General features: G+C 40.2%; 1 protein-coding gene across 1 annotated transcript in view; it reads left to right on the plus strand.

Annotated features, from left to right (window-relative positions):
* The window catches only part of RPGRIP1 (RPGR interacting protein 1), an 80,135-nt gene that overhangs the window by 36,551 nt on the left and 30,846 nt on the right, over window positions 1-12,738 (plus strand). The window contains 8 exon segments of the mRNA XM_040419735.1: window positions 866-886; window positions 889-1,028; window positions 2,400-2,705; window positions 9,093-9,210; window positions 9,297-9,746; window positions 10,448-10,587; window positions 10,721-11,069; window positions 11,181-11,297. Coding sequence (XP_040275669.1) covers window positions 866-886; window positions 889-1,028; window positions 2,400-2,705; window positions 9,093-9,210; window positions 9,297-9,746; window positions 10,448-10,587; window positions 10,721-11,069; window positions 11,181-11,297 — 1,641 coding nt within the window.

A 12,738-nucleotide genomic window follows, 5' to 3' on the forward strand; every position in this document is an offset into this window, starting at 1 on the left:
CGACTTCAGACCTGAACTGGTCCCTAAAAATTGAGTTTTTGTAAATTTTTGAAAAATTTCAAGATTTGCTTCTAAACTTCTAAGCCTTATAACATCCCCAAAAAATAAAATATCATTCCCAAAATAATTCAAACAAGAAGTAGACATATGGGGAATGTAAAGTCATCACAATTTTTTTGGGTATTACTATGTATTACAGAAGTAGAGAAACTGAAACTTGGAAATTTGCAAATTTTTCCAAATTTTTGGTAAATTAGGTATTTTTTTGTGCAAAAAAAATAATTTTTTTGACTTCATTTTACCAGTGTCATGAAGTACAATATGTGACGAAAAAACAATCTCAGAATGGCCTGGATAAGTCAAAGCGTTTTAAGAGTTATTAACACTTAAAGTGACACTGGTCAGATTTCCAAAAAATGGCCTGGTCCTTAAGGTGAAAATCAGCCCGGTCCCTAAGGGGTTAAGAGGCATTTCGTTTTGATCCGTCATAATAGAAGTCTATAGCCAAGCATAACAATTCCGTCTGGTTTCCGTTGTGTAGAACTTTGTTTTTCCTCTCTCCCTTTCTGGATATGTGATCGAAGTGTGCTGCGCAAATACTGATATTAGAAAGTCATGTAATGTTTTCATGTTATAGAAAATTGTTCCTTTCAATCAGAGTTTAATAACTACTATAATGAGCAAAAGGATCTGAGAAGCTTCTACGCAGGTCAGTGAACGATCTGATCTAATTAATTATATGGGCAATGTATGACTAAATAGCACATAGGGCTTATGATCCAACAATCTCTGTTGGAATGAAGCTGAAACTGCTAAATGTTTTTGTACTGTTTGTTGAAACAACCATGTTTTCTAAAATTCTCAGAGCAAAATGAACATCTAAAGAAGTTGTTTCTCAACTCCAGTCTCAACTCCTTGAGAAGATGCAGGAAATCCATAATCTCCAAGACAAAGTATCAGATCTTTTGATTTTAACAACTACTAAGCATGGTTTCAAGGAGGAGGACATGAAAAGACAAAAAGCCCAGGTGAAAAATACGGACACTTGTGAAAAAACGAATGATATGGTTTGACCTATTAATTCTGGTGGATTATTAGGTTCTGGAATTTTCCACCAAATGCCTCCCTTCCATGAGGCTCACCTGTCACCTTATGTGTATAGACAACACCACCTTTCAGTGCTAGCATTTACAATGGTTTGTTACCATCACCCTTTTCAAAGGCTTATGCCCCTAAACACTGACAGTGTCCATTCATTGCTGATGGTATCATAATGTGTAGGAACTCCTACTGAAAAGGGAAAAAGGCAGGGATACATGGAGATTTTTTGCATACTTTTTGTGAAATGCAAGGATTTACTATATCAGTCAGCAGACCCGTAAATAAATATGGACCCTGAACCAGACCCCTAAATTAATTCACATTCCAGACCAGACAGCCTAAATAATACAGACCCAAGAACAGAGCCCCTAAATACAGACCCCAGGCTAGACCGAACTCCTAAACAAATACAGACATACAGCTATTCTCTCCTCCTCTGTTAAGCTTTTCAACTCTGACCTCTAGCTTCAGGACCTGCACAGATCCGGTAACATGACTTTATCTGTGTAGGCCTTTGTACAGTAACAGGATCTTTGCATATTGCATTGCATGAATATAAATAATCTGTATATAAATATATTCACATAGAGAGCAAAGGTGTAGCAAACTAAACTTGATTACTCGCTGCTTAGCTACAATATACAAATTAGCTCTCATTGCAAAAAGAAAAGAAAGCCATGCTTCTGGTGCCACCAGATGTAAGGTAGCTATCCAATAAGTGAATGTCTGACATTTTAAACAGGCTTTAATACATAACTTTGTATTATAGTCAAGCCAGTACGTCATGTACAGTCAGTTTGTTCGGGGTGATTGCCCCTCATCAGTGCAGAGCAGAAAGAACTGACTTAGCTGGCAGAGAGGCCTTTGTAGGTGATCCCCAAGGTACTATTTCTCCTTGTGGAGAATATCTAGAAGGTGTTAAGAGTCTTATAGGCTATGCAATGCTCCACAGTGAAAAAGTATGTAGATTAGCTGTCTCGAAAAAGGAAAAGAAAGTTGTTCCTCTGATGCAAATAATTGCAAAGCAGGTATCCTGAAAGTCAATGTTCAACCTTTTAAACATAATTTAGGATTATAGTCAAGCCAGTACTTCATCTGGAGACAGCTGTTTTTGGGGTGATGCGATAATGTACAGGGCTTTGCTGGAGCATTAGTGCCTTGTTAAGTTACGCAATAGGACTGCTTTGAATCAATTAGTGGACACCCATTTACAAAGAGCTTATCATCTAATGTAATATTGTTACTTCTATGTTACCACTACTACTATCTCGTTCTAATGACTTTACTATTTGATATAGCCAACCAAAGTTGAAAACATTCAAAAGGCAACAGAAAGAAATGTCAGAGATCAAAATGATCTATGGGATGACCGAAAAGAAAAGACAGGAGAGAAAAGTAACCAGAGACAATTAGATTTGGTATCAAATATGGGAAGTGCAGATGTCCAAAGAGAGGAGAAAGAGAGGACAGATATGGAGGAGAAGGAGAAAAGGAGGAAAAGGAGAATGCGGGAAATGGAAGCAGATCTTGCTGAGACTATTCTGGAGTTGCAGAAAACTCGTGAGATGCTATGCTTACAGCATAAAATCAACAATGATTACCAGGTAACATCATATATAACATAATAATGGATTCTTATATACAATCAGTTAGATTTACTAATCCTGTCAAAATATTTGACAGTGCATGTGTAGTGCCCTGGAGCAGAGAGTACTTTGACATTTGGACATTTTTGGACATTTGCCTATATCCCAGATGCAAAGTTAAAGCTTCTTACTTTATTTCTCTTGAAAGGGTTAACTTATACTGTTTATTACTGTGTTACCGCATTTTATATACCTGTATATGTGGTGATATATATCCTGTTTATTATCATTGTATTTACATGGCTCTGTGGAAAGGGTTAATGAATACTTAGAGACTGTTAGGACTTTGATTGAGAAGCTGGTAATTTTCCACAGCTGCCATAGGGTTTAATAAAGACCATGTTTTGGAGGGAAAACCCAGACTTGTTTACCACCCTGTTTTGGAGAGAAAAGCCCAAACTTGTTTACCACCAAAATCAGACAGCCTGACCTTTTAAATGTCTGGTTTTAGCTATGTTGTTATGCCTGTAAGCTTGTTTTTGTCTGGAAACATTGCTCTGTCTTTGCCATTGAGTATCATTGAAGCTCTAATGTAAGTCTATACCAGACAGGAGTTGAAACAATGTATTTGTTTGTGCTGAGTTTCTCCACTCCACCCCTGCCACTAGAAGGTTCTAGTCTAGCTAGAAACTGTATATAAGGAGAGCAGTCAGAGCCCCTAGTGTGCTGCAGTTAGGGACCAGTGCTTGAAGGGGACTCATGCCAGCCTGCATGAGTAACCAGAAGAAGACGCTAAGATGGGGACACTGAGCCACAGACCATGGTTCACTAGCCCTGTTACCAAGGAGCCACCCGGACTACTGATTAACAGACCGTGGGCCCTTGACCAGGATGCCAGCCTTCTGAGAGAGAGGGACAGCTACCTCAGGCCTTTCCTCAGCATCAAACCCTTATTCTGCCAGGAAGGAGACTCTGCCAGACTACTGAGTGACCAGAAGAAAACACTGAAATGGGGATACGCTGCCACAGACCCTGGATCACCAGCCCTGGACAGGGTACTTCTAAAGAGATAGAGGGACAGGTAGCTCAGATGAGCCAACCCAATGCCTCGCCTGTATTGTTTTGTACCTAAATTCCTCCAGTAAAGAAGCACCCTGGTTTACTGCAGACCCTGACTCTCTGGACTTATTTCCCATTTGGGTGCACCACGCCTTACCATCCCTTCCGAAGAGCAGCAACATGTGGTGACACCTTGACGGTGTCTGGGGGACCCAGCGTAGCGTTGGGGCCACTCCAAACCCGGCCACTACACATGCTTAGACTAGACTAGACAAGATGCCTCAGATTTATCAAAGTGGCTGGTGCTGGATGAGAAAGCACCTGGAGCACCTTAAGACTGTCTAATCTAAGTTTATATCACCTATTAGTTGACTTACGTCATGCTAGAATATTGCAGCAAAAGTTTGGGGCATTTGTTGGCGTACATTGTTACATCTTATTCTTAAGCCATTTCAATTGAGCCACCTCTGACCATAAGTTGAAAAACTAGTTTAAAACAATAAATGTGCTGCACAGCATGTACGCCAATTTTCTGAGGCTCAAAATATGCCAGAATTCTGGCACATTTTGATTAGTAAATCTCCCTGTTGTTGGAGAACTAGATGTTCCTGGTTGATTTACTTCAATACTAGTTCCTAGTCTAATTGCATTAATATACATCAAATCCTCCCTTGTTCTACTTATTACTCCTTAACTATCCATTCTAAGATGGTCTGGCAGTGGCTTATTCACCTCTCCCCACTGAGAACACATGCACACTTGACTCAGGGGTGATTGTAATCAGGATTAGTAGCTATGATTCGGCTGACTGCTATGAAACATGTACAGCCACCCAGGGGCGGACTGGCGATAGACCCTACAAGGAATTTTCCTGGTGGGCCGATGCCTAGAGCCACCTGAGCCCTGCACACTGCCGCTGGCTGGGTACATACTACTGGGGGAAATATAGGGGTCATTATTAGAGGAAGTCCAGTCAAAATGCTGAAGGTAGGGCTGGCTTGGTGTTGTGGTCTCACCTCCCATATCCATATTAGGCAATTCGAGGAAGAGGACAGAACATTACAGATATTGACAGCCACCACAGAGGGATAGCTTCTGGGGAGGTATATTGTGCCACACTGTGGTATATGGTTCTTTGGGATTGTACGGCAATATATGCCAGTCCGTATGATACCAAAGATATCAAATTCATAAGTTTTTAATGTATACTATTTAAAAATATATAAAAATACATACATTGTCATATTTTGACACCCATAACTTTTTATACTTCTGTTCACAGAGAGCTATGTAGAACGGTGAGCTGTAGATTTTTATAGGTCCTATTTTTAGTTACAGAGATTTTTTTCAGGGGAAAGGATGATCAAAAAAAACTGCAGTTAGATTTCTTTATTTTTTCCATAACAGTGTTTAGTGTGCAGGATTTTTTTTTTATATTTTAATAGTTCAGGCATTTTATTATGAAGCAGTACCAATTATGTTTATTTTTTTTATTGTTTATTTTTATCTGTAAAATTGGGAAAGGGATTATTTGAATTTATCATTCTTTTAGTTTTTTTAAATATTTTACTACCTTACTTACTTTTTTAGTACCCCTATGGGACTTGAACATTTGATCTACTGCAGGTAGGACTTAACAGGCAGTTTACTATGCAGGCCTGGCAGGCATTTATTTCTCAATGTTTAATGTCACTATCAATATTAAAAAAAACACTGGCAACCAGACCTAAAATATTTTTAGATTTACTATCTTTTGAGAGCAGCTACATGGGCCATAGACACAATGGACATAAGGGGACCCCATTGACTTCTAAGGGAGAGGTTTCTAGACATGCTCTGTGACCTGTGTAGAGGTCAGGAGGGAGAAGATAAGCTGTGATACAGTCCTGATCAAAAGTTTAAGACCACTTGAAAAATTGCAAAAAATCATATTTAGCATGGCTGGATCTTAACAAGGTTCCAAGTAGAGCTTCAACATGCAACAAGAAGAAATGGAAGTGAGACAAAACATTTTTTGAGCATTCAATTTAATGAAAACAACAAATAAACTGAAACAGGCTGTTTTTCAGCTGATCAAAAGTTTAGTACCACACCTCCAAAAAAAAACTAAACCCCCCCCAAAACAGAAATCCAACTTCCAAACATGAAATCAGTAATGAGTAGCTCCGCCGTTATTGTTGATCACTTCAAAAATTCGTTTCGGCATGCTTGATGCAAGCGTTTCCATGAGGTGAGTGGGAAAATTTTTCCAAGTGGTAAAGACGGCTGCACGAAGGCCATCTACTGTCTGGAACTGTTGTCCATTTTTGTAAACTTCCCTTGCCATCCATCCCTCAATTGGATTTAGATCAGAGGAACACGCAGGATGGGCCAAAAGAGTGATGTTAGTCTCCTGGAAGAAGTCCCTTGTCCTGCGGGCATTGTGTACTGTAGCATTGTCCTGTTGAAAAACCCAGTCGTTACCACACAGACGAGGGCCCTCAGTCATGAGGAATGCTCTCTGCAACATCTGGACATAGCCAGCGGCCGTTTGACGCCCCTGCACTTCCTGAAGCTCCATTGTTCCACTGAAGGAAAAAGCACCCAGACCATTATGGCGCCCCCTCCACTGTGGCGCGTAGAAAACATCTCAGGTGGGATCTGCTTGTCATGCCAGTAACATTGTAAACCATCAGGACCATCAAGGTTAAAAAAAAATTCTCATCAGAGAATAAAACTTTCTTCCACCTTTGAATGTCCCATGTTTGGTGCTCTCTTGCAAAGTCCAAACGAGCAGTTCTGTGGCGTTCAAGGAGACCAGGTCTTTGAAGACGTTTTTTGTTTTGAAGCCCTTCAGTCTCAGATGCGGTCTGATGGTTATGGGGCTGCAGTCAGCACCAGTAAGGGCCTTAATTTGGGTTGAGGATCGTCCAGTGTCTTGACGGACAGCCAATCGGATCCTCCGGCTCAGTGCTGGTGAAATTTTTTTTGGGTCTTCCACTTGACTTTTTTGTTTCATAGCCCTCAGGATCATTTAAGAAATTCCAAATGACTGTCTTACTGCGTCCCACCTCAGCAGCGATGGTGCGCTGTGAGAGACCCTGCTTATGCAGTTCAACAACCAGACCACGTTCAAAAAGGGAGAGTTTTTTTGCCTTTGCCATCACAACGTGTGACTACCTGTCAGAAAATGGCAATGAATCCACATCTTTGCACAGATTTGGCCTTTTAAAGGCATGTGGTCCTAAAATTTGGATCAGCTGAAAAACAGCCTGTTTCAGTTTAATCGTTATTTTCAATTAATTGAATGCTCAAAAAATGTTTTGTCTCACTCTAATTTCTTCTTGCTGCATGTTGAAGCTGATCCAACAATGTAAAATATAATTTTTTGCCATTTTTCAAGTGGTCTTAAACTTTTGATCATGGCTGTATCACCTATTGTGAATGGTGGAACCTGTCATACACTGCGTGCAGAATTATTAGGCAAATGAGTATTTTGACCACATCATCCTCTTTATGCATGTTGTCTTACTCCAAGCTGTATAGGCTCGAAAGCCTACTACCAATTAAGCATATTAGGTGATGTGCATCTCTGTAATGAGAAGGGGTGTGGTCTAATGACATCAACACCCTATATTAGGTGTGCATAATTATTAGGCAACTTCCTTTCCTTTGGCAAAATGGGTCAAAAGAAGGACTTGACAGGCTCAGAAAAGTCAAAAATAGTGAGATATCTTGCAGAGGGATGCAGCACTCTTAAAATTGCAAAGCTTCTGAAGCGTGATCATCGAACAATCAAGCGTTTCATTCAAAATAGTCAACAGGGTCGCAAGAAGCATGTGGAAAAACCAAGGCGCAAAATAACTGCCCATGAACTGAGAAAAGTCAAGCGTGCAGCTGCCAAGATGCCACTTGCCACCAGTTTGGCCATATTTCAGAGCTGCAACATCACTGGAGTGCCCAAAAGCACAAGGTGTGCAATACTCAGAGACATGGCCAAGGTAAGAAAAGCTGAAAGACGACCACCACTGAACAAGACACACAAGCTGAAACGTCAAGACTGGGCCAAGAAATATCTCAAGACTGATTTTTCTAAGGTTTTATGGACTGATGAAATGAGAGTGAGTCTTGATGGGCCAGATGGATGGGCCCGTGGCTGGATTGGTAAAGGGCAGAGAGCTCCAGTCCGACTCAGACGCCAGCAAGGTGGAGGTGGAGTACTGGTTTGGGCTGGTATCATCAAAGATGAGCTTGTGGGGCCTTTTCGGGTTGAGGATGGAGTCAAGCTCAACTCCAGTCCTACTGCCAGTTTCTGGAAGACACCTTCTTCAAGCAGTGGTACAGGAAGAAGTCTGCATCCTTCAAGAAAAACATGATTTTCATGCAGGACAATGCTCCATCACACGCATCCAAGTACTCCACAGCGTGGCTGGCAAGAAAGGGTATAAAAGAAGAAAATCTAATGACATGGCCTCCTTGTTCACCTGATCTGAACCCCATTGAGAACCTGTGGTCCATCATCAAATGTGAGATTTACAAGGAGGGAAAACAGTACACCTCTCTGAACAGTGTCTGGGAGGCTGTGGTTGATGCTGCACGCAATGTTGATGGTGAACAGATCAAACACTGACAGAATCCATGGATGGCAGGCTTTGAGTGTCCTTGCAAAGAAAGGTGGCTATATTGGTCACTGATTTGTTTTTTGTTTTGTTTTTGAATGTCAGAAATGTATATTTGTGAATGTTGAGATGTTATATTGGTTTCACTGGTAAAAATAAATAATTGAAATGGGTATATATTTGTTTTTTGTTAAGTTGCCTAATAATTATGCACAGTAATAGTCACCTGCACACACAGATATCCCCCTAAAATAGCTAAAACTAAAAACAAACTAAAAACTACTTCCAAAAATATTCAGCTTTGATATTAATGAGTTTTTTGGGTTCATTGAGAACATGGTTGTTGTTCAATAATAAAATTAATCCTCAAAAATACAACTTGCCTAATAATTCTGCACTCCCTGTATCTATGTAGAGGTGTTACTGGTCATTTTAATTATGCCTGTGGTGATTATAATGATAATATGCTAAAAAGTTAACTGTACAGAACAGGGAAAAATGACCTATTATTAGACCTAGTGGCCAGTTTGAAAATTGCATGATTATATAATTTTTAAAAAAATATATGTAGTGACATGGAAAATGAATGAATGAAAAAAACACCAAAAATTCAAAAAAAAATATGTTTTACATAAACACTTGATTTACACAATAGGTCATTTTCTGATGACACATTCCATTTAAGCTTCTATTGGATATCTTTCTTACTTTCTTTATATATTTTTTTTTTCTTTATATTCAATGCCAGGAGGAGCTGAAAACTGTAAAGCTCAGATTAGAATGTGAAAGTCGAGAGAATGAGGAAAAGGTACGTCACTATGAGACCAGACTTCTTCAGCGGAACTCCAGAGTCCAGATGTTGGAAGGTAATCCCTTTATTTCACAATGAACTGTACTCGTATTATGCAGATGATTATAGCTGCAATACATTCTATTATCTGGTTTCTTTTAGCTCAGCTGAAAGACATTGCATATGGCACATTTCCATTCAGATTAAATACTGAAGAGTCTCCTTCTTCTGAGGTTGGAATCTCCCCGTCGCCATCTCTGCATCGTGGGGAAACTCTGTTTGAGGTTCATATTGAAGAGATCTGCTTCAACCCTTATGGCATAAGAATGATTGGAGACCCTGAACCAATCACATTCTGTATTTATTCCCTCTATGACTTTGAGACCCATGCAACCCCTGTTGTTGCAGGAGTCAGGCCTCATTACAACTTCACATCTCGCTATGCAGTAACTCCAGATCCCGAATTCCTGCGCTACCTAAGAGTTGGGACACTAACCCTTGAGCTTTATCAGGTTAAAGGAGTTGACCACTATGAACTAGCAAGAGGACGTCTGAAACTAGAATCCGCACTGCAGACTACAGACAGAGTGCACAACTCTACCATTCTAACTGGTAAATGTTGCAGTCATGAAAATGGATGCGAAATGCTCATTTTCAATATAAAAAATATATTCCTTTAGGTGTTGCTGATCATTTTATATAACTAATGTCTTATAGAATACTTTTCAATGGATATTTTCATTCATGATTTTAAGCTCATGTCTCATGCACACAACAGTATTAAAGGTGTGCACCAGTTACAAGTTATACAGAGCAAAAACATGGCATATACAGAAATCTATAGGTCCATACCGTACCTCTGTATGCCTACAATTTCTTATGGAGGCTTATCAGTTTTTTCTTACCAATTCACATGGAATGCTTGAAGGAAATCATGCTTAGGATGCAACATTATGGAGACATTGTTATGGAAAAATACCTCTATAATAGGAGCAGCATGCAAGGTGCCTATAACTCGAACAAGGTAAAACAAGGTATTCAAAAACAACACCAGAAAGAGTAGTGGAGGCTTGGAATAAACTCCCATCAGATGTGGTTGGGAAATCTACAGTAAGTTAATTGAAACATGCCTTGTATAAAGACATGTCTATTATACAAGGCATCCTAAGATAAGTAATAATATAAAATTAGGGCAGACTAGATGAGGTTTTTTTCTGCTGTCAATCTTCTATGTTTCTGTGTATGCATTTATAATGAGGCAATGTGAAACAAATTAAAAAATAAATGCAAAGCTGACCTTCCTTTATTATTAGACGAAGCTGGGGAGACCATTGCGGAACTGAGTTACTGGCTGCGGCTGCATGGACCCCTGTCCCATGTTCAGTGTCTTCAAAGACAAAGAAACAAAGCACACGGCTACTTATCTACTCGCAGACATGGAAATACAGAAAAGGTAAAAATATACTGAAGAAGAATTTAACTATACACAAGCAAAAGTTAGAAACAGAAAATATTAATACTTATAAATAAACCATAAGGTACCAGAATTTGAATTTCTCATTACTTTTCAACTCTTTATTCTTTAGTTCTGGAAATCACCTTTAAATAGCGGCCTCCAGAATGAACTGATCATCAAGATATGGGGATGTAGAAGTCTAAAAGCAAGTTATTTGGGCCACCAACCAAGTCCATACATTGTATATCGCTTTTACCATTATCCAGACCATACAACCTCTATTATACCCTGTAGCAACAACCCTCAGTTTGGGTATGAAGCGGTCTATCCCCTACAGATGACGATTGAGCTGGAGCGCTATCTCCAACAGGAGCGCCTGTGTATTTATGTGTTTGATGATGAAGAAACTCAGTCTGGAGTTTACCTGGGGAAGGCTGAGGTGCCACTTCTGAGACTGGCACAGGGAAACAGCATTAAAGGTGAGAGAATAAATTAACTGTAGGATTTCATTAAGAATAATAAGATAATATTTTCTTACTGGATTTATTTTTTGTCTCTTATTCCTATGTTATTACTCTGGGCTTGTAAAGGTGATTTTGGGCTCATGAATCCTCATGGCATGTGTGTTGGTTCGGTACAGATTAACTTGGAATGGAAAACTCCTTATCATGAGCCTGGTCAGAGCCTCTGGGAATCATCTATCAGTGGTGGTAACATAACTTCTGAGAAGGTACAAGAATATTCATTACCACAGGTAAGTGATATGAAACTGTATAATATATGGGATACTGTTCCCCCTACTGTGAATTGTATGTTTTACCTGTCCTACCCGTATTTACTGTAGCATCTGCGGCAGAAATTTGAGATTTATCCCCATTCAATCCGGCAACTTTTCTGTGTGGAGTTCACAGGAATAAGTAGCATGACACTTAGGGCTCATGTACACAACCATGTGCCAGCCGGGCCCATGCTGCGGACCGCAATTTGCACGGGCACCTCACTTGAATGAGGTCTGCAATCCGCATCCGACTGTCTGCACTGCAAAAAAGTAGTGCATGCAGAAAACCCAGAAAAAAACCACCAAAGCACTCCGTAGTGCTTCTGTAGGCTTCCGATCCGTGCCTCCGTTCAGCACCGCACCACATCTCCCGGATTGCAGACCCACTCAAGTAAATGGGTCCGCATCCGTGATGCGGGGTGCAAGCGGCTGGTGTCCATTTATTGCGGACCTGCTGTTTGCGGGCCACAATGCAGCCGTGGTCGAGCAACGGCCGTGTGCATGAGTCCTTTTTCTCCTGTTTTCTACAAAAATTTCCACACGATGTGAAAAGAGTTGCAGAATCCATATTTACATGCTTTAAGCGAGTCTGTCACCAGGAAATTCACTGATAAACCAGGCACAATGTCTTGTAGGGCCAGCTCAGCTGAATGTAATGATATCTTTCACTTAGTGATTTGTTGCTTCATTCTGGAGAAAAAGTACCTTTAATCCATATGTAAATGAACAGTTAAGTGCACAGAAGGCAAGCCCAAGTCATTCTGTGCACCCTTTCTCCTTCTGCTTCCTCTGCCAGCCCCTCTCTCATCTCCTGGATTGGCAGGGCTACATTCCTGTGTAGTGATACCGCCTGGTCCTTTCAGTAAAGACGAACAGTGAGGGACTGGCAGAGGAAGCAAAAGGAGTAAATAGGAGGATGCATTGGCTTGGGCATGCCCTTGGTGCACTTAACTGTTCATTTACAGTGCACTTAACTGCTCCAAAGTTATGTAAACAGCATAATAAATAAAAATCTGAAAAGTGTGAAGTGCATTTGTATTCATCCCCCTGTACTCTAAGACCCCTAAATAAAATCCAGTGTGACAAACTGCCTTTGGAAGTCACCTAGTTAGTGAATAGAGTCCACCTCTGAGTAATTTATTCTCAGTATAACTACAGCTGTTCTGTGAAGGCCTCAGAGATTTGTTAGTGAACATTAGTGATCGAATAACATCATGAAAACCAAGGAACACACCAGACAGGTCAGGGATAAAGTTGTGGAAAAGTGTAAGACAGAGTTAAGTTATAAGAAATATCCCAAACTCTGAACATCTCACAGAGCACTGTTCAATCCATCATCCAAAAATGGAAGGAATATGACACAACTCCAA

This window comes from Bufo bufo, chromosome 2, assembly GCF_905171765.1.
Source record: "Bufo bufo chromosome 2, aBufBuf1.1, whole genome shotgun sequence".
NCBI classification, from domain to species: Eukaryota; Metazoa; Chordata; class Amphibia; order Anura; family Bufonidae; genus Bufo; species Bufo bufo.